The sequence below is a fragment of the Aspergillus saccharolyticus genome, assembly GCF_003184585.1.
Source record: "Aspergillus saccharolyticus JOP 1030-1 unplaced genomic scaffold BP01scaffold_6, whole genome shotgun sequence".
NCBI classification, from domain to species: domain Eukaryota; kingdom Fungi; phylum Ascomycota; class Eurotiomycetes; order Eurotiales; family Aspergillaceae; genus Aspergillus; species Aspergillus saccharolyticus.
The window spans coordinates 35,304-58,406 of NW_020290616.1; the positions used below are offsets into that span (position 1 = coordinate 35,304).

At 49.5% G+C, this 23,103-nt stretch overlaps 7 protein-coding genes across 7 annotated transcripts; 4 read left to right on the forward strand and 3 right to left on the reverse strand.

Annotated features, from left to right (window-relative positions):
* Window positions 1-848: 848 nt before the first annotated feature.
* On the forward strand, window positions 849-1,992 carry BP01DRAFT_291183 (putative bis(5'-nucleosyl)-tetraphosphatase; the record flags this gene model as incomplete). The annotated part of the gene is made up of 2 exons (XM_025571638.1): window positions 849-974; window positions 1,048-1,992. 2 exons carry the CDS (start codon window positions 849-851, stop codon window positions 1,990-1,992), a joined length of 1,071 nt encoding a protein of 356 aa, XP_025433646.1.
* Window positions 1,993-3,310: 1,318 nt separating this feature from the next.
* Window positions 3,311-4,008, reverse strand: BP01DRAFT_389586 (uncharacterized protein; the record flags this gene model as incomplete). The annotated part of the gene is made up of 2 exons (XM_025577932.1): window positions 3,311-3,331; window positions 3,394-4,008. The coding sequence occupies 2 exons, from the start codon at window positions 4,006-4,008 to the stop codon at window positions 3,311-3,313; spliced, it is 636 nt and encodes a 211-aa protein (XP_025433647.1).
* A 3,676-nt stretch (window positions 4,009-7,684) lies between these two features.
* BP01DRAFT_421403 (uncharacterized protein) lies at window positions 7,685-11,407 on the reverse strand. The gene is made up of 8 exons (XM_025579512.1): window positions 11,244-11,407; window positions 10,116-11,171; window positions 9,730-9,841; window positions 9,502-9,674; window positions 9,090-9,442; window positions 8,753-9,034; window positions 7,932-8,685; window positions 7,685-7,875 (listed from the first exon to the last, which is right to left on the reverse strand). The coding sequence occupies exons 1-8, from the start codon at window positions 11,320-11,322 to the stop codon at window positions 7,787-7,789; spliced, it is 2,898 nt and encodes a 965-aa protein (XP_025433648.1). The 5' UTR covers window positions 11,323-11,407; the 3' UTR covers window positions 7,685-7,786.
* A 125-nt stretch (window positions 11,408-11,532) lies between these two features.
* BP01DRAFT_354183 (putative small nuclear ribonucleoprotein SmG) lies at window positions 11,533-12,459 on the forward strand. Its single transcript, XM_025574369.1, has 5 exons — window positions 11,533-11,606; window positions 11,702-11,773; window positions 11,979-12,053; window positions 12,120-12,152; window positions 12,225-12,459. Exons 1-5 carry the CDS (start codon window positions 11,577-11,579, stop codon window positions 12,249-12,251), a joined length of 237 nt encoding a protein of 78 aa, XP_025433649.1. The 5' UTR covers window positions 11,533-11,576; the 3' UTR covers window positions 12,252-12,459.
* Window positions 12,382-16,871, reverse strand: BP01DRAFT_194224 (transcription initiation factor TFIID subunit TAF2). The gene is made up of 4 exons (XM_025570978.1): window positions 14,421-16,871; window positions 13,999-14,367; window positions 13,158-13,949; window positions 12,382-13,088 (listed from the first exon to the last, which is right to left on the reverse strand). Exons 1-4 carry the CDS (start codon window positions 16,737-16,739, stop codon window positions 12,759-12,761), a joined length of 3,810 nt encoding a protein of 1,269 aa, XP_025433650.1. The 5' UTR covers window positions 16,740-16,871; the 3' UTR covers window positions 12,382-12,758.
* A 481-nt stretch (window positions 16,872-17,352) lies between these two features.
* Window positions 17,353-19,265, forward strand: BP01DRAFT_194068 (sn-1,2-diacylglycerol cholinephosphotransferase). Its single transcript, XM_025570977.1, has 6 exons — window positions 17,353-17,524; window positions 17,607-17,710; window positions 17,773-17,898; window positions 17,956-17,999; window positions 18,052-18,129; window positions 18,188-19,265. Exons 1-6 carry the CDS (start codon window positions 17,497-17,499, stop codon window positions 19,098-19,100), a joined length of 1,293 nt encoding a protein of 430 aa, XP_025433651.1. The 5' UTR covers window positions 17,353-17,496; the 3' UTR covers window positions 19,101-19,265.
* A 368-nt stretch (window positions 19,266-19,633) lies between these two features.
* BP01DRAFT_313625 (putative choline transporter Hnm1) lies at window positions 19,634-22,817 on the forward strand. The gene is made up of 13 exons (XM_025572509.1): window positions 19,634-20,045; window positions 20,141-20,221; window positions 20,341-20,391; window positions 20,504-20,680; window positions 20,802-20,990; window positions 21,088-21,275; window positions 21,344-21,367; window positions 21,433-21,460; window positions 21,546-21,758; window positions 21,830-21,887; window positions 21,955-22,086; window positions 22,189-22,373; window positions 22,471-22,817. Exons 1-13 carry the CDS (start codon window positions 19,934-19,936, stop codon window positions 22,638-22,640), a joined length of 1,608 nt encoding a protein of 535 aa, XP_025433652.1. The 5' UTR covers window positions 19,634-19,933; the 3' UTR covers window positions 22,641-22,817.
* The last annotated feature ends 286 nt before the right edge of the window (window positions 22,818-23,103 follow it).

Below are 23,103 nucleotides of genomic sequence, written 5' to 3' on the forward strand. Positions count from 1 at the left end.
CAAATTCATGGTTCGGCAGTGCCGGATTGGACCTGCATTGATTCCCTGGGTTTAGTGGCTCTATGCATCATTGCTCGAGGCTTATCTGCAGAGTGAAGACGAAAAAGTGGTGGCTGATAAGGTGGCTGAGGGGGCCATTACTGAGAACCAGTTACAAGAACAAAAGTATTCAGGACAGTCTGGATCCTGCACTGAGTAAGGCCTTTCAAGATAATTGAATGAGCATGGTAGGACGACTAGGCCATAAGCACCAAGCATGGGGAGCTGGAGTTTGCTGCCGTACATACAATGTCAACGTCTTTCAATATCAGAGAGAAGAGGCTGGTGACGTCATGGAATCTCATGTTTAGTTTCTCGATCAATGCATGCAATAACATGGCTGGTGTTGGGATTTTATACAGCCCAGGAGATAAGTGCCCCTACTACTAGCTTGATTATTGTCTCCAATTGTGTCCATTACTATTCTGTCCAGGCTCATATCTCCTCTGCTGCTCTCCTGTGAAAGAAGTATAATGAGTATATCATTGACTTGACTTTTTTTAAGTGTATCAGAGGTAGATTAGGTTTGTTGTACACCACATGGCCAGAGACAATAGCGTTTCTGAGTTCAAAAGTTGCAGGCTAACTATTCATTCTATCCTGATAAGCAATAACTGAAAGCATTTCCAGTCTCCAACTCTCTTCTTGCGGCTAGTGGTTCCTGCCCCGCATTGTTGCCTCCTCCCGCCGCCGCGCTGGACCAAGTCGTCTTTTCCCTCTCCAATTCCGCTCTCCGACCGGTCTGTACCGGCACCAGCACCCAGCACCAACACCAACAGCACATTACCCGACACAGCACGCTCAAAACTATGCAACTAGGTCTCTCGGAGAGTCTCCCGACTCTGGTGAGTCGGCGATTCTCAGCTGCCAAAGATGCGGGTCATCTTCTCTTCTCTCCGACTCACCTCACCACACTCCATGCTTCAGGGATGCCGGTAAATCATGCTCTCATGCCTCCCGATCCCAGGCTAAGACCTGCTTGCTAATATCCTCCATTCCACTCCACAGTACCAATTACGTTACTGTCCAGCTCTCGCGAAGAAGTCATCGAGTACACCGAAAAGTGAAAGCCCCAGCGGACCCAAGTTCGACCCCTTCGAGAATCCGTCGCCGGAGCTTTTGATAGCTCAGATTCCCCGCGAGAATCCAACCCATTTCCTGGTCCTCAACAAATTCCCCGTAATACCCAACCATTTCATACTTGCCACCAAAGCTTGGAAGTCCCAGACGGATCTGTTAGAGAAGGAAGATCTCGCAGCCGCATATGCATGTGTCAAAGCGTGGGTCGAAGCAGAGGTTAGCGGCATTCAGGCCACACCCTCGGCGACTAGCAGGAAGCTGTTCGCCTTCTTCAACTCGGGTGATGAGAGCGGCGCGAGCCAACCTCACCGGCACTTGCAGTTTCTTCCTGTGGAAGCAATGGCGCAGCAAGAGCAACACCAAGAAAATCCGAATGACTGGCAGCCCTTAATTGATATCGTGGCCGCCTCACAGCCGGCCACTGGCGGCGGGGCTGGCTACCGGCGGCTGGATCAGGTTCCTTTTGCGCACTATGCGCTTCCATTACCACCAAATCCTTCGAGCGAAGTCCTCTTCGCGACTTACCTTTCCCTGTACAGAGCGGCAGTCGCCGCCGCCAGCAGCAGCACCCACCGGGTTCAGGAAACGACCGGTCCCGCTGCTGTCAGCTATAACCTCGCCATGACCGAGTCTACGATGATTATCTGCCCCAGGAGAAGGGAAAGTGCGCACGTCCCCGTTGAACCGGGCGCAAGTGCGGATGTTGCCGAGGCGGGTGTCGTTGCCTTGAACGGCACCATCCTGGCTGGAACTCTCATGGTGAAAGCAGAGGCCGAGTGGAATGAGCTGCGCCGCAATCCGCAGTCGTTGGGCAATGTTCTTGCGACAATTGGATTTCCGCATTCCCATGTCCCGGAAATCTCCTTACTGTAAGGCCAGGTTCAGTGTCGCAAGAGTACTATGGTAATAATCCCTTGCTCATCCGATAACGGCAACACCATTGCGAACACACCTTTCTACCGGGTCAATTATTGTTTGTATGTTTAGGCCGGTCAATTAAGCGGTCGTTGAAGCTACACTTACATATATTGCATTCAGTCACTGCTTGATAGATAGACTATTAATGCAACAGACTTCTTCTGAGGGCGAGGGGGGCCATAGGAAAGAGAGGACTTGTAGTCTTACAACCTACTGAATGGTAGTTCCCAGTCCTCGTATTCGAGTATTTCCTCACTCAACTACCTACACGAGTATCTTCTTCTACTTCCATCAATCCCACTCATATACGGAACAGGACAAACAAGACACAATGCTCTGACAGTGATCCTCCTCTCCTGTTCTCTCTTCTATTCCTGTTTGTGTTCACCCTTAGCAACAAGTCAAGGCTTCATGTTATGCACCTCACACCATTTCTTCTTGCAAGTCGCATTTCCAAAAAAGTAGGAACCCCCATTCTCGTAAATATAGAGCGCCACACTCTTCCAGGACACCTTGGGCGGTTGAACGGAGGGACCTCGAGACTGATAATCGAATAGGTAAGGGCATGACGACGGCGACAGCAACGGTACTACCTGCCGACCGTGTTTCAACTGGCGTACCGCTTCACAGAGAAGTTGGATCTGCGCAATCAACATGCATACAATCATTATATCTGCACTCCAGCATCCGCCATTTGCCAAGGGAGACGGACAGCGAAACAGGGGAAGGGAAGAGCCTTACATCTTTTTCCAGCCATTGTGGCTTTCGCACACGAGAGCCCTTAGGCTTGGTCAGAGTTCGGTATCGGCCTCGAAGCGTTGATTCGGCCTCGGTGAATTTGCATAATTCCTTGATGGTCTTGTAGGAAAAACCTCGCTGTTTGTACTCAACCAGAAGCCGGTTCCTCCGCTCGGAAACGCATGAAACGGATCGTGTATCTCCTACTTCAGAGACAGACCCGTAGAGGGTCGAGTGTTGCGGGGGAAAGGAAGCAGAAGTCGAAGGTTGGGGCAGAGAAGATAAGGCGGCGTAAACTGATGAGTATCCTTGATGAGAGTGGCTCAAAGAAGGCTGGAAGCAGGTTACATCCTGACTAATTATTTGTCGCTCCGGGTCCAACACTAGGTCAGAATGTCCTGTCCGTCTGCTACAAACACCCGCCAACGAGCTGGAAGTGTCCGACCATCCATCGTGGCTGGATTGAAAACTATCGATGGAAGGTGAGTGATTTGGCACAGTTATCATCTGCTCGAAAGCGCCACGCAGGTCATCATCACTTGAATGGGCTGAGGTGCTGAGCAGACATGGTGTATTGCGCGCGACTGCACTATGTCTGATCTCTTTGCAGTGATATACAGCTTGATAGGCTTCAGGTCCGGACCAGGTGGTTAGACTGGTAGTATCCATCAAGTTCCTCGCATCTCTGGAGCCGGTGTCAAAGCTATAATCCCATGGCACTTCAGCTTTTGGCAGCAGATCTTCAGCAAGGTGATTGCTGAGCGACTCAGGCTCTTGAGCCAAGAGGCTCACGCGATGATTGTCGTGCAAGTGGTCACCGGCCGGATCGTCATATAGAGCAAGGCCGTCTCTAGGGCCCAAGTCTCTGTAGGGACTGGCGAACGGCTCGTCGGCAAGGATGTTGGCTTGGATCTTGACATATGGAGGAGTCTCAGCGGTGGAACTGTTGTCTGGGCATGAGGCCAGGGAGTAGGTCACGGCTGTCTTGTGTGGTAGTTCTGTGGACGGAAAAAGCTGGTCGAAGGAATTGTAGTCTGTTGGCACGGGGCTCCGTTTGGTGAGAGGCACGGATGAACAGAAGGCTTCCGCTAGTGTCGGAAGAGGAAGACCATGAATGAGATATGGCGCCTCTTCATCCTTTCTCAAATCATGCTCAGAAGGATAAACTGGCCAGTAGGAGACGTCTCTCTCTTTGTCCGAGCTTTCTGAGATCATCGTATAGGTGTTTGTCATCTCGCTGGTTTCTGGACGAGGTTGGTCAACCTTTATTGTAAGCCGCATGCTTTTGATAACAGGGCTGATCAGGCTGACCAGGTCAAGGTTTCAAGCTGAGTTGGCGAAGTAGATATCTGACAAAGCACAGGTGTGAGTGTTACTGGGTCTCAGCCCACTTCTTAGGGCCCCAAAGATGAAAAGAAGATGCTGACCAAAGGGTTTAATCTCTTAACTGCAGATCTTCCTCGCTAACAAAGGTAGACAGTGTTTTTTTGTGGATGCCACCCTTCACTTTCTTGCTCAGCTCACCGCTTCGATCTCTTACTACTCGTATAGCCTCCTGGAGCAGCGGACATTGGACCTTGACGTCGGATCATGCGCGTTGTCAGTTGGATCAGGACACCTGCAGGGAGCAATGCGGTCATTCAGTACATCAGATTCTAGACGGAAAGGTTTCACTTGTTGGTGAAGAGTTGCGGTCAACTTACCTAGATGATAGACCAGGCGATTGGTCTGTTGCGCTCGAGGGGCGAGATCCAGTCGGATTGCCTTGATCTTCAATGAGTCCCAATTGACAGACCAGCCCCTACTCTGTCTCGGCCTGAAAGAAACGAGAATGCACGCTGGAAGATGGTGATGAGAGTGACTGATGACAGACAGGACAAGGAAGAGCCCACTATCCGAGGCTGGTCGCTTGACGCCACTCGGTCCAACAGCGAACAATGTCTCAGTGACTGTCAACGCCCTTTGCGGCAAGCAACCTGGCTCCAGCACTACTGAAATTAAAGTGCGCTCTGCTTAAACAATGTCTCTCGTTTCAGAGGCAGACATTGGCATCAGAAGAGAAACGATACCAGCTTCCGGGCCGTTCTTATGCCGAATCCTCTAAGAGATGATGACAACCAGCGATGCGTCCCTTAAGTTGTCTTCTAGACTCCGTATCCCTGACGTCTGCTGTGGTCCTGCGATATGGAAATTGGAATCTTTGCACATTTCCAGCTTTCCGGGAACCACGCGTGTTCCTTGTCCTGTACAGAAAGAACAATATATTTTGCCATTTTGCCCCTCGTCCTCCACTACCCCGGCCTAGTCGATGAAAATTGAGGCATGTTCCCTACAGATGCTTGTCGAAAAAGGGGTTGAGACTCCCCGGAAAGGTCTAAAATCTCGACGACCAAGCTCTAATCCCAGCTGCTCATTACATCAAGTTCCAACCCGGAAGGATCACCCATGGCCTGTACGAAGTACTGGGAAGAAAATCCACAGGTTGTGTGGGGAGCTCATCTCGTGGCGTTCGGCGACGAAAGAACCAGATGGACAAGGATTGGCTTCTCGATTGCTCAGATGCGAATCCAAAATCTTCGTCCGTCGAAGGCTCAGGGTTTTTCTTTCTGACACGTCGGGTGAGTCGCCGCTGAGATTAACCTGGAATTGATTCATGATTGGGTGTGGTTTTTCTGACTGTGCTGGCCATGGATCAATTCGGATACGTACATATAGGGCTTTGTCCGCCGCCCTTACTTCCACCGCGACGTATGATCGGAGAATTCACCACAATTCCCCGGTGGCAGTTCCTCTTTTCTTTCTGCTCCTTTCATGGGTAAACCTTTCAACCTCCCCTCTTGTCTTGTGGCTTGCCGACCAAAAATGCCCTAAACCACCACCACCACCTTTTTTGCTTCGGACCACGGAACGTTCCTGCGTCTGCAAGCTCCTTCCGATCTCTGATCGTCTGCCCATGGCTATTGACAGGGGGAGGGAGGAATGAGAAAAGAGAATATTGATCCCGAAGCACTACACACATGAGAGCACTCGAGAAATAAGATTCTTTTCTGGCACTCGCATTGGGATTTGCGCAACCTGGATCGAAACAACCAGGATTTATCCTATATGTAGGAGGTATCCCCATCGCTCCAATTGAGTACACCTTCAACCGTCCCTGCGTTACCCGACCCAATTAGCAAATAGTCAATGGTGATACGCACAATGGAAGCGGGCAACCCAGTTGGTAGACAGGCAGGCCGATTACGCACGGAAAGACTGAATCCGAGCCCGCATCAAAGAAGCCAGATGAGCTGATGTAGACCGACCTACCCATCCATCGGTCTGTGAGTACGATTTCCAGTTTCTTTTTCCCGCCCCTGGCTCGAAAGTAACGGTCTAGATAGAGGTTCTGATGTCTGGAGTTGTGGCTTGCTTGCTTAGCCAGCTTGCTTAGCTGTACGTGACCTTATTCAGAAGTATACCTTACCTTGCTCCATCTTCCCGCACTGCATATCCGCCGTTAGTTACCTTAGAATTACTGCTGCTGCTTCTGCTGACGCGACGGCACGACATCTGCCGGTAGGCGTTATTTCTCCCCTTCCTGCCTTTCTTCCATCAGAGATGCATCCACCCCCAAGCAGCCCTCCCTCAGTAATTTGCTCTCCAATTATAGAATTCATCCCGGTACCCCCCTCCTTCCTCCTGATCCCTGTCTCGGTGATTCGGACCCAAGGGTGAAGCTAGCGCGTGTTTATCAATCGATCTTTCTGCCTGTACCTATTCATCATCCAACCCCAAACCCATCCTCGGATGCAGGTAATGCGCGATCCGCTGATTGGACCCTGGTAGATACCCATCTGAAACAAGGAAAGAGCCGGAAGATAGAGAGAGAGAGAGAGAGAGAGAGAGGGAGGGAGAGAGTAGCAAAGTAGAACCCCCCATAGCAATGACCACGTGTCTCAGGTAATAGATAGAGGCTTTTTGTACTATTCGCCGTTCTTTTGTATTATTCCTACTCCATACTCATTTCTATTCTTCTCTCCTTTGATACGACTCCTTAATTCCTTAATTATTCGAGACTTTGGGTACCAATGGTGACACTACTAGGGTATCTGTACATAGCTTACTGTACACAATACCTAGTCAATCTGAGCCCGGAGGCCAAGAGTCTTCTATTGATACGTGAGAAATGAGTAGCCAGTCAACTACGTAGGAACTGTACAGGCCCGACCAGATAGTATAGTACATTTCCCTAGCCATGTTTGATGACTTTATCTGAGCCCTTGTAGTCCATATTTTCCGTACTTTTTTCTCTCCCCCTCTTCTTCCAACCCCAAAGTCTGGGTACCCCTGTTTCCCTTTCCTTTTCTCGCCTTTCCCTGCTGTTACTCCCGTGTATGTACTGCACAGTCCATTTGGACCAGTGCTTCTCAGGTCATTCAATGTTCCCTCCACGGCTCGCGCGTTTTCTCCCAGTCTACTTGCCTAGCATGATGTTCCGCCGAAATTCGCAGGGGATAGAAGTGAAATGGACGGAGCTGTTTGTTGGTATCTTCTTTTATGTCTACCCTTTTCGTCATTGTTCGATTATTCGCTTCGAAAAGGAATGGAATGAAAACAGAGAAGAGATACAAACGACACTGTTTTGTTTTTCATGTCTGTTCCCGTCGCTGAGCGCCCGGTTTGCCAACAGACCATCCATCCATCCTAGCCGTCGCAGCCATTGCGACGGTGGCGTATTGTCCATCTGGGAGGGGTTTTTTTTTCTTGTATAGACAAGGACTACGACGGGTTGAGGGGCTATGGCATATTTGCGCAGTCACTACGGGTCGAGCGTGGAAAGTCCTAGAACATGGCGTGCTCTACCCGTGGCCCTTGCCAGCGATATCCCGCAAAGAGAGTGATAGAAACGATCTCGCGCAAACAAAGCGGCGACAGCCGGGGTTGGAATGTATTTGTCACTGCCGTCTTTATGGATAATGTAGAAATGATGGTCCCAAAAACCCTCTTCATGGAACCATGATGAAAACTTCTACCAAAGAGCTCCGAATGAGTGCTTCCATCCCCACTTCGGATTGATGCGCTGTCCATGACGGTCCAGAAATCGGTCGACGAGAAGCACTGAGATCCCACTTTGTCAGTCCATTGAACAGCAAGACAGATAGTGATAGTCTTACCGGTCAGCAGAATCAGCGTGAATGCATAAAGAATAGCCGGAGATGTCATGAAAGAATAGACCAGTGAAAAGTGCCGCGAAAAGCTGATCGAACCGGCTAGAAATATGCCAAAACAGACACGAACTGCCACACTGATAGCGGCGCAGACACCACGGGCATGGCGACGTGTTAATAAGACGAACGCGGCGAAGAGGAACATCGCGAGCGTCGCAACCACAAAATAATAAACATAAACAAAACTTAGGAGCTCCATGTACATCCTCAGTAACCGGTCACTGCCCATTGAGCCGATATGGGCATTTTTAGAGGGCATGATCCCCATACTGGAGAATAAAGCCGCAGTGACATTTCCGACCAGGTTGCTAAGAAGGTCACTAGTGACAGGGAATTCATCAGGTCCATCCGAAGGGCATAGCGGCTGGTAGGAAAGATCATCCAAGATTCGAGAAATTGAGATCTGCTCGTTCACTGCACCCCGGCCATAGTTGATCTCCATATCGGCAATGGTTGTCTGCAGCAGACGAATGGCCTCTTCCGCCCTAGGTCTTGGCTCTTCGCAGGTCCACAGGATCGTCTCAGTCAAGTACTTAAGTTTAAGCGTGATGTCAAGAGTCAAAGCAAGGATCTGGGAGCCTTCGAGCAAGAGGATAAGCACAACATGAAACGGGAAATGAAGCTGACCCCAGATCTGCTGAGCGAATTTACCCATGGGGCGCTGTGGGGAGAGATCGAAGTACACTTGCCACAGGAAATACTAAACCTAAGAGGTCAGTATGTCTCATATTTGACGGTGACGGAGAAGCACATGGCTGGACCCATACCACACTAGTCGTGACCCCCAGGATATGAGCAAACGACCACTTAGTCCATCCTCCCGGCCCGACTGTCTTGTTGACAATCCTAGTAATAGCGATGACGCCCTCGCCAAGGATGATCAGGGTCAGCAGCCCCATCCTTACATTCAAATGAGTGTCTTGAAGACCGATCCCGGCTCTCGCGGAAGACGCCCCCATGACTACCCACATCTCGATGACGAAGAGCACAAACCAGACAATCCATGCATAGGTACCGCTCACGCCTGGACTGCGGAAAGCGAAGTACATCTGGATACTAGTCAGATGACCAATGCAACTTCATGTCTTCACGTCAAGGACTTACCCATAAGTATATGAATCCCGTGATAAATAACGTTGCGACAATGAAATAGACCCTCTTAGCCGCAGACCTCATGCGTTTGCTTAGAAACACGGCGTTGACAGTGTATTGTATAGAAAGCAAAAGCCGACTCACGCCGAGAATCAGGCTCAAAGATTGAAAAGCCCAAACATTCTCTTCTCGCACCCGGGTGGTAAATCGAGTTCCGGCCGATGCAAATCCCACCATCACCGCCAATTGGATAGCCTTGCAGATCCGCTCAAAGATGGAGTCGCGAGCGAATCGAATATCAAACAAGGTCACTTGAAGCCAGGTGAACCAGACCACCCCAAGGAAACCCACATATGCTCCCAGCGCTGCCATAAGTCGTTAGACAGGGTCAAATGAGCTGTCAAGGAAGGGTCCCTAGACCTACCTTCAACGTTGTTGATCTCATGCGTAGCCGTAAACGTTGAGAGATTGGCGACGAAGAATAGGTCGAAGAATAGTTCAATTGCAGTTGCATCCGAGTGATGATAAAGGTGAGGTGGATCTCCATATTTCTCGTCGATAGGCGACTCAATGAAAGGAATCACACTCCGATGACACCTGGGATTTTATTGTCAGTTCGAAGCATAGTCGAGCTGCAGGTTAATTGGCCTACTGGCTAGTTTCTTCTTCGGCACGCTCGGTCTTACGCGACGGCTGATGGGACCAAGAGACAAAGGGTGGCGAACTCATGTTTGAGAGGGCCAACAAGACGTCAAATATTGCTCCTGCAGGCGCGTATCATAAATGGATAAGTATGCAGTCGTGATGCAGCGGTCAATGGGAACATTCAAACACTGGCGTGACAATGAAAATCGCCATCAGGGTCCCGTCCGTCTACCACGGCAGGAACAACAGACGATGTCCGCCAGCAGTGGGCGTCAAGGAGGCAGTTACGCTGTCAAGACTCCTGTTCCGATTCATTTGTCGAAGGTGCTATTGACGCGCCAAGTCCCTCGAGACCGCGAGAGTTCGCAAAATCATTTGCTGCTGTTTGGTTACCATCGACACCGGACGATGCTTCTGCTTCCTGCTTGAGCTTTTCGTACGTATCTCCCGCCTCTTTGATCAAAACCTGGATTTCCACCTCGCGAACAGCTATGTCTGCTTTTTCTTTTCGCAATTCCTCCATGCGATCGATCATCCGGGCTTTGGATTTCTCCAGTATTGCGAGGTTCATACGTAGTCGCTCAAGGGAATGAGCGAGACGTGGAAGGGAGGTCACCTTAGGTGGAGTTCTGGGTCGATCGGTACTGCCGCGATGACTTTGACCCATCGCAGCTCGTGTTTGCTTAGCTTCGTAGGCTGCCTTTTCTTCGAGGTCCGAATCATCCTCTCCAGAAAGTGCCTCGGCATCGTCAATGAGTTCTCGCATTTCTTCGCGTTGCCGTCTCTGCTGTTCGCGCTCTGCCTTCCTCCCGAGAGAGATGCGACCGTCTTCCACAAATTCGTCGAACCCCTCGGCAAAATCCTCGTCATCGCGAATTAATCTGGTATCTTCAGGTTGTTCCCGTCCGCCCTGCAAATCCCACTCGTCATCGTCACCATCGACATTAAGAGAGATAAAGTCCTTCTCCGTGGTCGAGAGACTCCCGTTTTCTTTCGCGAGACGTGCTCTCCGAGCTTTCTTCTCACTAATCTCCGCTTCGCTGGGAATAGCCGTTGGCGCTGATGCCTTTATCACTTCACCGAACTTGGCAGCAACATCGATAATCTTCTCCTTCTCCTCCTCAGTGCTTGTCGCCTTCGGGGTTGATGGTGTCGACTCGCGCAACTGCTTCAAATAGTCCTGACTATAGCTCGGCCGATCTTGTTCAGGTCCCACCCTCAAATAAGGAGGAATACCAGTCCCAGAAGGTGCCAAAGACCTCTGAAAGGCGCTCTTTTCCAGTGCCCGTCTGCCCAGGCCATGCCGCTTCGGCATCACCACCTCACTTTCGTTTTCGCCATCACCACTATGATCCGTCATCGACGTCTCGCCTGGGCCGAAGGAGAGACGCAATTTCGACTTCTGTTTTGCTTTCAAGTTTGTCGGGCGCTTGACCACGGGTCCAGAGTCTGTGATGTAGTTAGGCCTCATTTTTCATATTCTCGGATTAAGGGCGAGATCTCAGTAATGCAACAACATACCTTGCTCCCCACTGTCGCTATCTTCGTCATCTCCTCCAATCCTGCGGGGTTTCCGTCGATTGGCAGATTTTGAGCTCATTGTGAGGATATAACACAAAGTAGAGATTAGAGCACGCCTCGTTCTCTCCTTTTTCCTGAATAATCGAAATAACAATCCAGAAAAGGCGCCCCGACTTGTTGCGAGCTCCGCCGCCCGCCCTCCGCTTTGAAGCTCTCTTGGGAAGAACCTTTCTCCGGGCCAGCTTATCCCTCCGCGCCCGCTACTGTACGTCAAAAGTCCGCAACGCGACAAGCGGGACATAATCGACCACACCTCGATCAAATCCACCCAAAATGCCTCAAGCACAGCCAGAATTGAAGAAGGTATGTACACTCTCTTGGTACCGTTCAATCGCCTCGATTGATCTGTGAATAAAGAAGTTTGCTGACGAAGGGATCCCTTTTTACCTCCAATCTAGTACATGGAGAAGCGGGTATTCTGCCAACTGAACGGCAACCGCAAAGTCATTGGTATCCTACGTGGCTACGATGTACGTCCATTTCTTTGCTGGTGAATCTTTGCTCTCTGTTCGATGGCAATCTTGGTAGTTTGGCAGCGTCATCTCAAACCTACAAGGCCTGGGCCTCGGGCTAGGATGCGGAGCTCGGCAGGCCTCCGTCTTTCGTTCTATCAATTTATCTACCCATTATTCGTAAGGAAAATGGTTTCTGACAATGCCCCTTCGAATGGTACAGGTATTCATGAACATTGTGCTCGATGAGGCGTTCGAAGAGAAGCAGGGTGGAGAGAAGGTTGCCATCGGCATGGTGGTATGTGACTATGTGACTTCAAGGCGCAAACGCAAGGTCAACCGGCTGATGTGGGTTTGTTTCTAGGTCATTCGCGGCAATTCGGTTGTTATGCTTGAGGTCGGTTCTCCTTCCAAGTCCCACTGCCTGTTATCGACGTTGGCGTCGGCTAAATAAGCGTGTTTCATCTAGGCTCTGGAGCGTATAAGCGACAAATGAGAGAAGTCACCAGGCGGTGTTGAAACTGAACATTTTTTATACCTTCACCATGGGATTGTTTTTGAAATACGACAAGGAGTTCACGGTTTGGCTTTGCTCACATGGCATGATCGAGAGCATTTCATGTACTTGACTCTCTGGCTACGAGAATCTCAATACAAATCAAAAAAAAAAAAAAAAAAAACACTGGAAACCTTTGTGGTTGGAACTTCGTGAGGATGAGATTCGCTGGAAGAATAGATCCTCGACAGCTGCGTGATCGTCACTTTCCCAGGCACAACCTGGACCCCAAGTCAAATAGGTAGGCGCGTGAATAAGCTGTTCCTCAAAAAATAATCCAGAATAGAGGATCGGCTCTTCTAAAATATAGAACACATCCATGATCAAAAATAGAATAATGACTCCATGCAACCCCCCCGCCATGCGTCTCCTAACCTGACCCCTTTCCGAAGTCCCAATATGATAAAGAATTAGGCAAATAATGGTATCAAGTTTGATTGGGTATGACTATTTCGGCTTTTGGCCGAATTTCAATTTCAGTTTGAAACCCCCGCCACTAGGTGTAGATGGGGTTGAGGGAGCGGTAGTTGTCTTCGTTGGCGGCGCTTGAGGCGCAGGGGAGGGCATATTGGAGATGTGCAGCTTGGGTGTCGGTTGTGAGCTCGGTTTCGGGCTGTATGGGGTCACACTGGGACCCAGTTTAGAGTTCTTGAATGTTATGCGTGGGGCAGGCGCTGCCATTGCCTGGTCTTCGCGCTTGCGCTTCGCGGTTGCAGAATCTTTGGATGCAGGGGTTGCTGTCCGGATTTTGCTTGATCGGAAGAAGTGTAAACGACCCTGTGTGGTGTTAGCGGGGAATCGCAATCGACTGTACGTGATATGCACAGTTAGGCTGGGGCAACTCACTTTTCCAAGGTGCTTGACGGCCCAATAGCGGGGGTACTTCAGAACGACCATGCGGGACGTGACAGCGTCATATAAGACTCGACAAAGATCATTGAACTCAGAGAGCTCAAGCGCCCCGATGTAAGGAGAGTTGCATGCGGCCCAGAGGGATTCTTTCAGTACCTGGTCGCCGGATAACTCATTCTTTAAAGCCCCCAAGGCTCCGGTAACGGTCTGCCTTCGTGCAAGATCTGCTTGACGGACTTCAGTCGAGGATTCTTGCTCTATAATCAAATTATCGGCGTTGGCTGCTTGTTCTTGGTTCATATCACGGCCAAAGGCGACAGGGGCCAGGGCCTTGCCAAACAGGCCGTGAAGTCGTCGCCGGATCAAAGCCGAGGAATCGTTCGACATAGTAAATATGAACCATCGCAAGAGTTCGGGGCTTCGAAAGAGATCGAGCTCAACAAGACATTCAAATGCATCGAGACGGAGAAGGTCGTAAGTTGCAGCTCGTGTGTAAGGCAAAAACTGCATCAAGTCGAGACTCAGTATGTTGGCTTTCATGAGTTGCACTTGGCAACGTAATGCGGCGCGAGAATAGATGTTCTGGAAGGAACTGGACCATTCATCCATTCTTCTGTATCGATCAATCTCTGCAATGGCGTCTTTCTCCAGTTGGTCCTCTGCTTGGGTCTCAAGCACACGGTCCATATCAAAATCATCCATATCATCCATCCGAGACTCGGCTTTTCCTAACATCGCATGGCAGAGCGATTCCATCAATGTCGCGACGTAAAAATTGTCGGAGTACTGTGATGGTGAGCATAGCTACACGGATGACGAGCATTGGGAAGCTCACCTCGTTATTGGAATTATCGTTGAATTTCAACTTGTCATACAAGAAGCGTTTCACTCTCATCGGCGTCTTGCCATTGTTGTCACGCACTTTCGATATAGCTTCTGGGATGACTAATTGAAGAACATATGCGGCTCTATCGGCGAAGTCGTTCGAGCGAGTCATCGGAGATCCTGGGAGACAGAAAAGTTCCTGAAATGCTCTCTCGAGATGGAACAGCCCTAGCCAGTTGATTTCTTCCTTGGCATGCTTGACTAGAGCCTGGGCCGCAGCCACACGGATGCCGTAAAAGTATCTCCGGTCCATAAGAGTTCTGACAAAGATAGACGAGATCAGCGGATGCTCCCGCTGGACTGCCATATATTGTAACGACTGGTGCAAATATTAGCATACGCGTATATGTGATAGATAAGGGACTAACTGACCTCCAATTGAGCAATGACATCTCGATCTTGCTGAAGTTGTGACAGGTACATGTACCCCGGCATTGCCAATGATAACTTGCACACCCATTCAAAGTCTGCGTCCATGCGGATCCACTCGTATGACTCTTGTCCCATCCGCTCCTCATCCTCTTTGCTCCAATCGGCAAGCTTCCATTCCTGGATCTCTTCTTCGCTCTGCAGTACATCGCCCAGACAATAGAGCAGAACGTCTTCCTGTGTTTCAACATTTGGGTCACCGCCCGATGCCGCAGCTGCACGCTCCTTCTGCCTCTTATTCCTCTTGAGCCGCTTGTACTTTGTGTTGTATGGAATGTCGAACTTGGTGACACCTTCTTTAATTTCCACAATGTGTTCGTAAGGCGTGCCGTCAGCTTCGTGAATTCTGATAGTCATGGACCCGGTAAACACAGGCTGGACGACCCCAGCATAAACATTTCGTATTTCTTCTTTGACATCACGCATGAATGCATTCTTGTCCAAATCACGTGTACTTGAGGGGTCTGCTTGGACTTGTCTTATCATCATTTCAACGACAAGTTTCTTCTTGTTAAATCTCTGCGTAGCTTGAAATCTGGGGCATCCAGCGCCATAGACCCACTGCTGGAAAAACGCATCCAGCTTCGCGTGACCAAGTCGTTCGCAGGTCTTCTGGAATAGAGAACTGGTGACGGCTCCATTCGGTATGTCGCCCATTCGAGAGTTCAAGAATAATCGAGATATGATGCGGGACATTGTTGCCTTTCCACTGGCCTTCGTGAGCCGTCGGTCAAGGATGAATAAAACAAGGGGGGCCTTGAGCGCAATGAAATCGATCTCGGAAGGGTCTATGTGCAAGATGTTCCCCATGTCATGAATTGATGGCCTTTCATAGTCGAGGTCACAAACTCTATCAGACATCTGTTTCAAACGAAAACGATATTCGTTATTACCACAGAGCTTGCGCATAAATGTATCCGTGATATACCACGAGACGCCGACCGTGACCCAGGTATCTGCAGGCTCCTTCGGAACAATATTGACGCCAATCCACTGAGAAGCCAGAGCATGAACCAGAGTACGAGTCGAATCATACATCGGATCAATAACCTCTTCAGGAAACAAGAGGTGACTAGTGCAGATAGAAAGACAGGCTGTTGGCAGTGTGCCTTCAGGCAAGTCATCTACGAAGCAGACCTTGTAACTTGAAAATGGATACGAACCGTATGACAGGGAGAAGAAGTCTATAGCCTTGGCCATAGGAAAGCATGTATTGCGAACCTCGTCCGCTCTCCCTGGGAGACAGAACGCATGCAAAGGAATCGCATTCTGGCCAAGCTGTTCATCTTGATCACTCTCGCGAAAATCGGCGAGATTGACGTATTCGAAAGGACCAACTGCAAACCCGACTTGCTGGGCTGAGAGAGGAGAATAACAAGCGAAGGAGACCGTCTTCTTGCTTGAGTCCGTCGGATCGATGATTTCGTCCGTCAAATCGCCAGAACAAACGACTGCTACATCCAACGCCTCATCATCCGAGGCAATATATGGTCCAGGGGCGTTCGACCGATTTGAACTAGTTGCATTTGACTGATCCTGTAACTTGCGATCGAACATATCGCCCAGCGTGCATGGACATTTTATCGATATCTCCCATGTACAACGTGCAGCCGGGTCATCGACACAGGGGAAAAGAGGACATCCAACTCCGTATCCAAGCGAGTTAGTTGTATAAGCATGAGGATAGCGTCTGTCGCCGCTTTCGACCCCAACAAACTGTAGCCCGTCTCGTATGTTGTCGGTGACGAATTCGATGTACATTGTCAGTGCCGTAAAGCGTGGAAGTGAGGTCTCCGCGGCCTTAGAGCTCAAAGGCCCTTCCGCCTCATCCACCGCACCCGTAGCGCGCAGCGTCATCTGATCCTGGGCTTCAACGGAGAAAGGGTCAAGCTCATCAATTCGAACACTTTTCGGGACCGACACGACCAGATCGGGCTCCGGCGGCGTTTTCAGCAGCCGGTCTATCTTGGCTGAAAGACGCTGGTGATAATGCGGCCCGTATAATTGAAGCGTCTCATATTGGTCCACATAAAGAGGGGGTTTCGGTATCTTCCCACTAAGAAATGTTTGTGTCACCTTGCCTTGCCGGAAATTCAATCGTATTTCGCGAAGATCCTTGTGATGCGGGTGAATTGTGATCTCGGTTTTTCCCTTGAGGCTCTTGGTCGCAAAATCGATTTCAAGTTCAACCTTCTGGTGCGCGACAGTAAAGCCTAGCTCCGGCCTAGGAGCCCCGGCTGGGGGCTCGACGACGCCTGGCATGGCGCAGGGTATACTCAGTCGTGCACTGCGCCGCGAGCGCCACACTGACCATCAACCGTCATGTCCAGGCTCAAAGAGCGACGAGACCAAAACCTGATATCAGTTTCCTTTCACCTCTATCGCGAGTGCGGGATAGTTTTCGGCGGCGGAGTCGAAGAGTATTTTATCGGGTGAAGAGGTAGGACGAGCCCCAACAGCGGGGAAATGAGACGAATAAGGCGGAGTGAGGCGAGTTCAGCTTGAGTTATACTCTTCGTCGCGAGATCAGGAGAAGAATGCACTCTCCAACGGCGGGACCCGGTAAGGGCGTCGAGAAAGAACAACACAGAACACCGAAGACTGAGGTAGGTTCACTTCACTCTCTCTTTCATGTCGCGTTTCCAGCGTCGAAAGCTTGCGGAGCACGGAAGGCAAACACGTGATTCTGTTCCCGTTCCTCTCTTCATCTTCCTTGTGCCCCGGGATCATCCAACTTGGAACCCGAGCCTTCTCCTTTCTTTTTTTGCTTCTGTCCCACTCTGAAATTGTTCTTGCTTCCCAGCAGACTCAAGATAGGACTTCCTGCTTGCCGTTCTGTTTGTGGCTATTATTTTCAGCGTTCAGCACTGCGTAATACAGGCGCTCAATCGGTTATTACGGAGGATCCGTGACTATTTTCGAACAATTTCCTCCTTTCATCCCGCGCAATGCGCCTTATCTGATTATTCTAAGTCCTTTTTTTTTGAAACATTATTCACCATACAAATAACAATCCAGAATGAGCGTAATTTTCAGAAGGATCCAAGGTGTGTCTAAGCAATTCTACCTCAAGTACTTTTGCCCAGCACCGCGCTTGTATAGAGCTAATTGGCCTCGCGCATGTTGTAGCGATCCAAGAGTCGCTTTCCGATGATATCTTAATGCCTCTCAAGAGCTACAAGTATCAGAGCGTCGATAAATCCTTTATCTCGAACTATATACTTAGACATTATGTACAGTTGCCCCTAGACATTGTCCTCGCTCGCTTTTCTGACCCTAACTCTCCCCGAACTAGTGGAACGCATTTGTTGAATTTTTACCGCTCTCGCTGGCGCCGAACATGGTCACACTACTGGGTTTCCTGTTCATTGTTGGCAACGTGATGCTTATAGAGATCTTTGTGCCAGATCTTGTGGGCCCGGTAAGATCACCATCCATCCGGACCTGACTATTCGAAGCTGAACAATTTTGCGTGAAGGGTCCTTCTTGGTTATATTACAGCTTCGCTTTTGGCATGTGGATGTGAGCTTGCATCTCGCTATGAATGTCGCCGACGTCAACTGACCAGATCCAGGTACTCTACTTTGGATAATGTCGATGGAAAACAAGCGCGCAGGACTGGAACCTCTAGTGGCTTAGGAGAGCTCTTTGAGTACGTATCTCTGCCGTTTACAATATATTTTGAGGGAGTCAAAATTAATCTTGGGCAGTCATGGCATTGATTCGTTGAACTGCACCTTAGCTAGTTTGCTGGAGACAGCCGCGATGGGCTACGGTTCGTCAAGATTGGGTGCTTACACAGCTCTGGTTCCGTGCCTGGCGATGTATTTCTCGACTTGGGAAACCTATCATACGCACACGCTTTACCTCGGTTACTTCAATGGTCCCACCGAGGGCCTGCTCATTGCGATTGCAATCATGATCGCGTCAGGTATCTACGGTCCTCAGATCTGGTCCCGACCAATTGTCGAGTTTTTGAATTATCCCCAACTGTTCGGGAATAACTCCATGAAGGACCTCTGGATTCCCATTCTTCTCGGATCGTTCTTCCTCGGTCACCTTCCTGGTTGCGTTCTCAATGTTGCGGCTGCGCGCCGGAAACAAGGTCTGCCCCTTACACCCATTTTCAAAGAATGGGTGCCCATGATCGTGTTCACCGGCTGCAACCTTGCCTGGCTCTTCTCTCCGTATTCGAGTCTACTGGCCCAGAACCGACTGGTTCTATACTGCTGGACTATGTCTTTTGTCTTTGGACGCATGACGACTAAGATTATTCTTGCTCATTTGCTGAGACAACCTTTTCCATATTGGACGGTGCTGCAGACACCACTCATCGGAGGAGCTATCCTTGCGAATTTACCACGTCTGGGCCTCCCACCGGTGAGCGCGTCTTTCGAGCTTTTTTACTTGCGTGTTTACCTTCTGTTTGCGTTTGTCGCATACATGCACTGGGCATTCCTTGTGATTAACAGGATCACCACTTTCCTGGGTATCAACTGCTTGACTATTCGGCGCGATAAGTCCATTGCGAGAGAGCAAGCCTATCGCGAGTTTGGCGAGAACACTCTTGCTCCTCTCAATCCGAGCGCTGACCCCAGCAAAGGCGGTTACAAGAGCCACTGAATGCGTCAACCCGGTGGTTTGGAGTTGACGTGGCTCATCCTTTTCTTCAATAAGCCATTGCTGCCAATGCACAAGCGAACTTTTGGTGGGCTTGTTGGCGACGCTCAATCCACGAGAATGCTTGATCCGACCGACGGGAGACGTATAGAGACGTATGATAAGTCCAGGCTCGATTATCATTCATGTCTTCTTTTCACGTAATGTCCTGCTATACCGATTGATGAACTTATGACTGCGATAACTGGGACACGTGAGCCAGGGCTGAGGATGGACAATCGTCGGTATATATAGATCATAGACAGCATAATAGTAACTAATGATTTTGCAAAATGTCTTCCTCGCATCCTCTGATTGAGATTCAGACCTTTTTACAGAATGAACGCGGTATGGGTTTCAGAACCTCGGTTAGATTCTGGTCCAATGCGACAATGGTCCCATCCTGTAGGCTACTAAGTACTACCTTACTAACTACCTTGAGACACCATAGATACTAACTACTACTTAGTCCAGTCTCCACACCCATCATCCATGAGGCCCCCTCGCCGGACTTCTACTCGGCCAACCGGCAATTGCCCGCCAGAAGACCGGTGTCACCGTCCGATAAGCTCCTCCTCTCAATTATTCGGATAAGAATGATAAGGGGAAATCAATGGCTACTTACCCAGTTATACTCCTTACTCGCTCTCTCTTTCTCTTTGCCCCTCGCGCATGCGTCCCATGTATAACGCATTCTCGCCTCCCTCTTCTCCTTCCTTCTTCCAAAGCCCCAGGGGCAGTCTCTTCCTTCTATAGTATCTCAATCTCTCACCCCTTCAAAGATCCAGGGATACAAAATGGGTGAACTCAAGCGGGGTTCGCCGCCTGCAGCGGCACGACAAATCGACGACTATGGCTCCGGCAGCGTTCAAGATCAAGATGCCGATGAGCTGCGTCTGGCGCAGATGGGTGCGTTTGAAATAGAAACATAATTACCCCCGTGACTTGTGCAGACAATTGAACAGCAGACTGACTGAACTTACGCGGTGCTATCTCCCTCATAGGACATAGACAGGAACTGAAACGCCATTTCTCTGTCTGGAGTCTCATCGGCTTAGCTGCCAATTGTACCATCTCGTGGACAGGTGGGTTGATTTGTTCAACGCTCTGGCACTGAGCGGCTTCGTCCCGTCTACTTTTTTTCAATCTGAATGCGGGGAATGCGTCGATCGGCAAACATGATAATGACTTCTCTTGTCACTAGGCCTTGGGCTAGGATTGATTACCTCTATCAACGCGGGAGGACCCGGTGCATGTATGCAACATCCCCGTCCCTCATCCCAATCCCATGCCTTGAGCCCGGAAGAATAAAGGAGGGAGATGACCTTCTATGTGCCGTGACTGACTGATATCAACTTCCTGTGCAGTGATATACGGGTTCATTCTTGTCTTCATCCTACAATGTTTCTTAGGTACATCATTAGCAGAATTCGTCTCCGCATATCCTGTGGAAGGTGGAATGTACCACTGGATTGCAGCGATAGCTCCGGATCGCTATAGCGATGTATTAAGTTTCGCGACCGGCTGGAGCACCGTTTTTGGATGTATGCACAAGGAGCAAGCAGGACTCCCTTCCTCCCGCAAACCAAAATTCACTACACAGAACCAAAGAGAGGCAGAGAAATAGAACCCGTGAGAAGAAACTGACTCCTTCACATCACATAGGGATCTTTACCACGGCTTCGACGAACCTAGTCTATGCCTCCAACTTCATGGCCCTCATTGCTCTATATGGAACCGATTTCGTGCTGCAGCCCTGGATGACTTTTGTGGCATACCAGGGTTTTAATCTCCTTACATGCGCTATTGTCATGTTTGGGAACAGGTGGATGCCGGTCATCAACAAGTTCTCTTGTGAGCAAGTGTATTCCTTTGAATCGGTTCAAAATATTCTCGTTAGTGAAGCTCTAGTCAGACTAACCTTTCTCGGTTGCATTTTATGATTGATAAGTGTGCTATCTTCAATTAGCTTGGCTTGTCATCCTCGTGACCGTCGTTGCTGCTGCTCCGAAACACAACGATGCTGAGTTTGTTTTCCGCACATGGATCAATGAGACTGGCTGGAAGAACAACGTTATCTGCTTCATTACTGGCTTAGTGAATCCTCTATATTCGCTCGGGGGTCTGGATGGGATTACGGTACGGCCCACACCCTGTGCGCGACATTGAAGTTGAGAATATGCTTCTGACTGACATCCCATACGCAGCATATCACAGAGGAGATGCCGAACGTTTGTATCCTCACTCCATTAGAGGATGCAGAACGTGGTAACTGACTAGAATCATAATCTGGCAGCCTGGAAGAAACGCTCCGTTGGCGCTAGGTAAGTGAACAATCACCATATATCTACCGGAATATGCGTGGTCAATGTCTCGCTAATTGTATGGTGTGTGGCTCTTTTTGATAAGCTTGCACTCTTGGCATAGCATTTGTGACTGGCCTGACCTACCTCCTGGCTCTGATGTTTTCAGTCCAAGACTACTCGAGTCTCGCCAATTCACCCACGGGCCTGCCGCTGGCGGAGATCTTTCGCCAGGCAACCCAAAGCCGAGGCGGTGCTTTCGCGCTTGTTTTCCTCCTGTGGATGGCGGTAGGCCCGTGTATGATTGGCTCTCAATTGAGTATGCTCCCTGTCAATTTTAGACCCCAGTATGGTGTAGGTCCGTGTTAATCTTGCTTTCCGTTCCAACAGGCACAGGACGAATGTTCTGGGCGTTTGCCAGAGATGGTGGTCTTCCATTCTCGAGATTGTGAGTCTTTCCCATTTCAGTCATACGAATGCCAAATACCGAACATAGATTCTGATGGCCTTTCCAGCTGTTCGAGAGTTAACCCAAAGTATGGAGTTCCTGTCAACGCCCAATTATGTGTGGGCATCATCATCGCTCTCCTGGGTTGTATCTATCTGGGATCTAGTACTGCTTTCAACTCCATGATGAGTTCTGCCGTGTACGTGATCTCTTCTCTGTCCTAAGATGGATAAATGCACAGGCCTTAATTTGAGAGTCTCGGGCTGAGGGTTTCAATTCTGACGTAATCACAAAATTGCAGAACAATCAACAATTTCGCTTATCTAGTACCGATTTTCACAAATGTCCTGCTTCGTCGACGAACAATGCACCATGGGCCCTTCACGTTAAGTTTTGCCACTGGGATGACGGTCAACATTGTCACGGTGGCTTGGCTGCTCTTCGCTATTATTTTCTTCTCGTTTCCTTACGAGATGCCTGTGACAAGTAAGTGAATGACCTCGTTGGATTCGGACAAGAGCGTGGTCGTCTGCAGCAGCCTGCTTCGACTAAGAAACCTGAGCTGACAATTGAACTGGAAAAGCATCGAATATGAACTACACGTGTGTTTGTGTCGGTGGGTTCTTATTTCTCGAGCTGCTGTGGTGGCTAATTGCGGGAAAGAAGTATTCAGAACATATGCGGAAGGTAAAGGGACATGATAGCCAAACAGCGCATAACTCAGTAATTGTTGCTGCTGGCGAGAAAAGCTAGCTGTGCTAGCTAAAAGACTGTATAAGATACGACATTAAAAGGGGCTCTGAATTCACCCCCTATGATATGATAAGTCATGAGCACATGTATATGATTAAAGAGACCTTCGACCCTCGGTGATAGAGTTTAGAGACCGAAATTGATGATGTGTTGGGGGCGCATGAAGGCATAGACTCGGGAGGGCATAGTAATTCTCAGAACACGGGGAATTTTTCCTCGAAATTTCCAGAAAGTCACTCCGACATCCGAGTAAGGACAATTGAAATCGGCTCTTTGAAACACTTTTTCAGGTATGGTCGGCGTCCCTTGGCAAAAATCAATATTATTTCAGCGGGAACGCATGGCCATGGTGCAGTTCCACAGAGGCTGTGGAAGTAATAGATTATGCCCAAAATAAAGGCGTGCAGGCTCTTTTGCAATGGCCGCAAAGAACTTCTCGATAGACTTTATTGAGTGTGTAAGC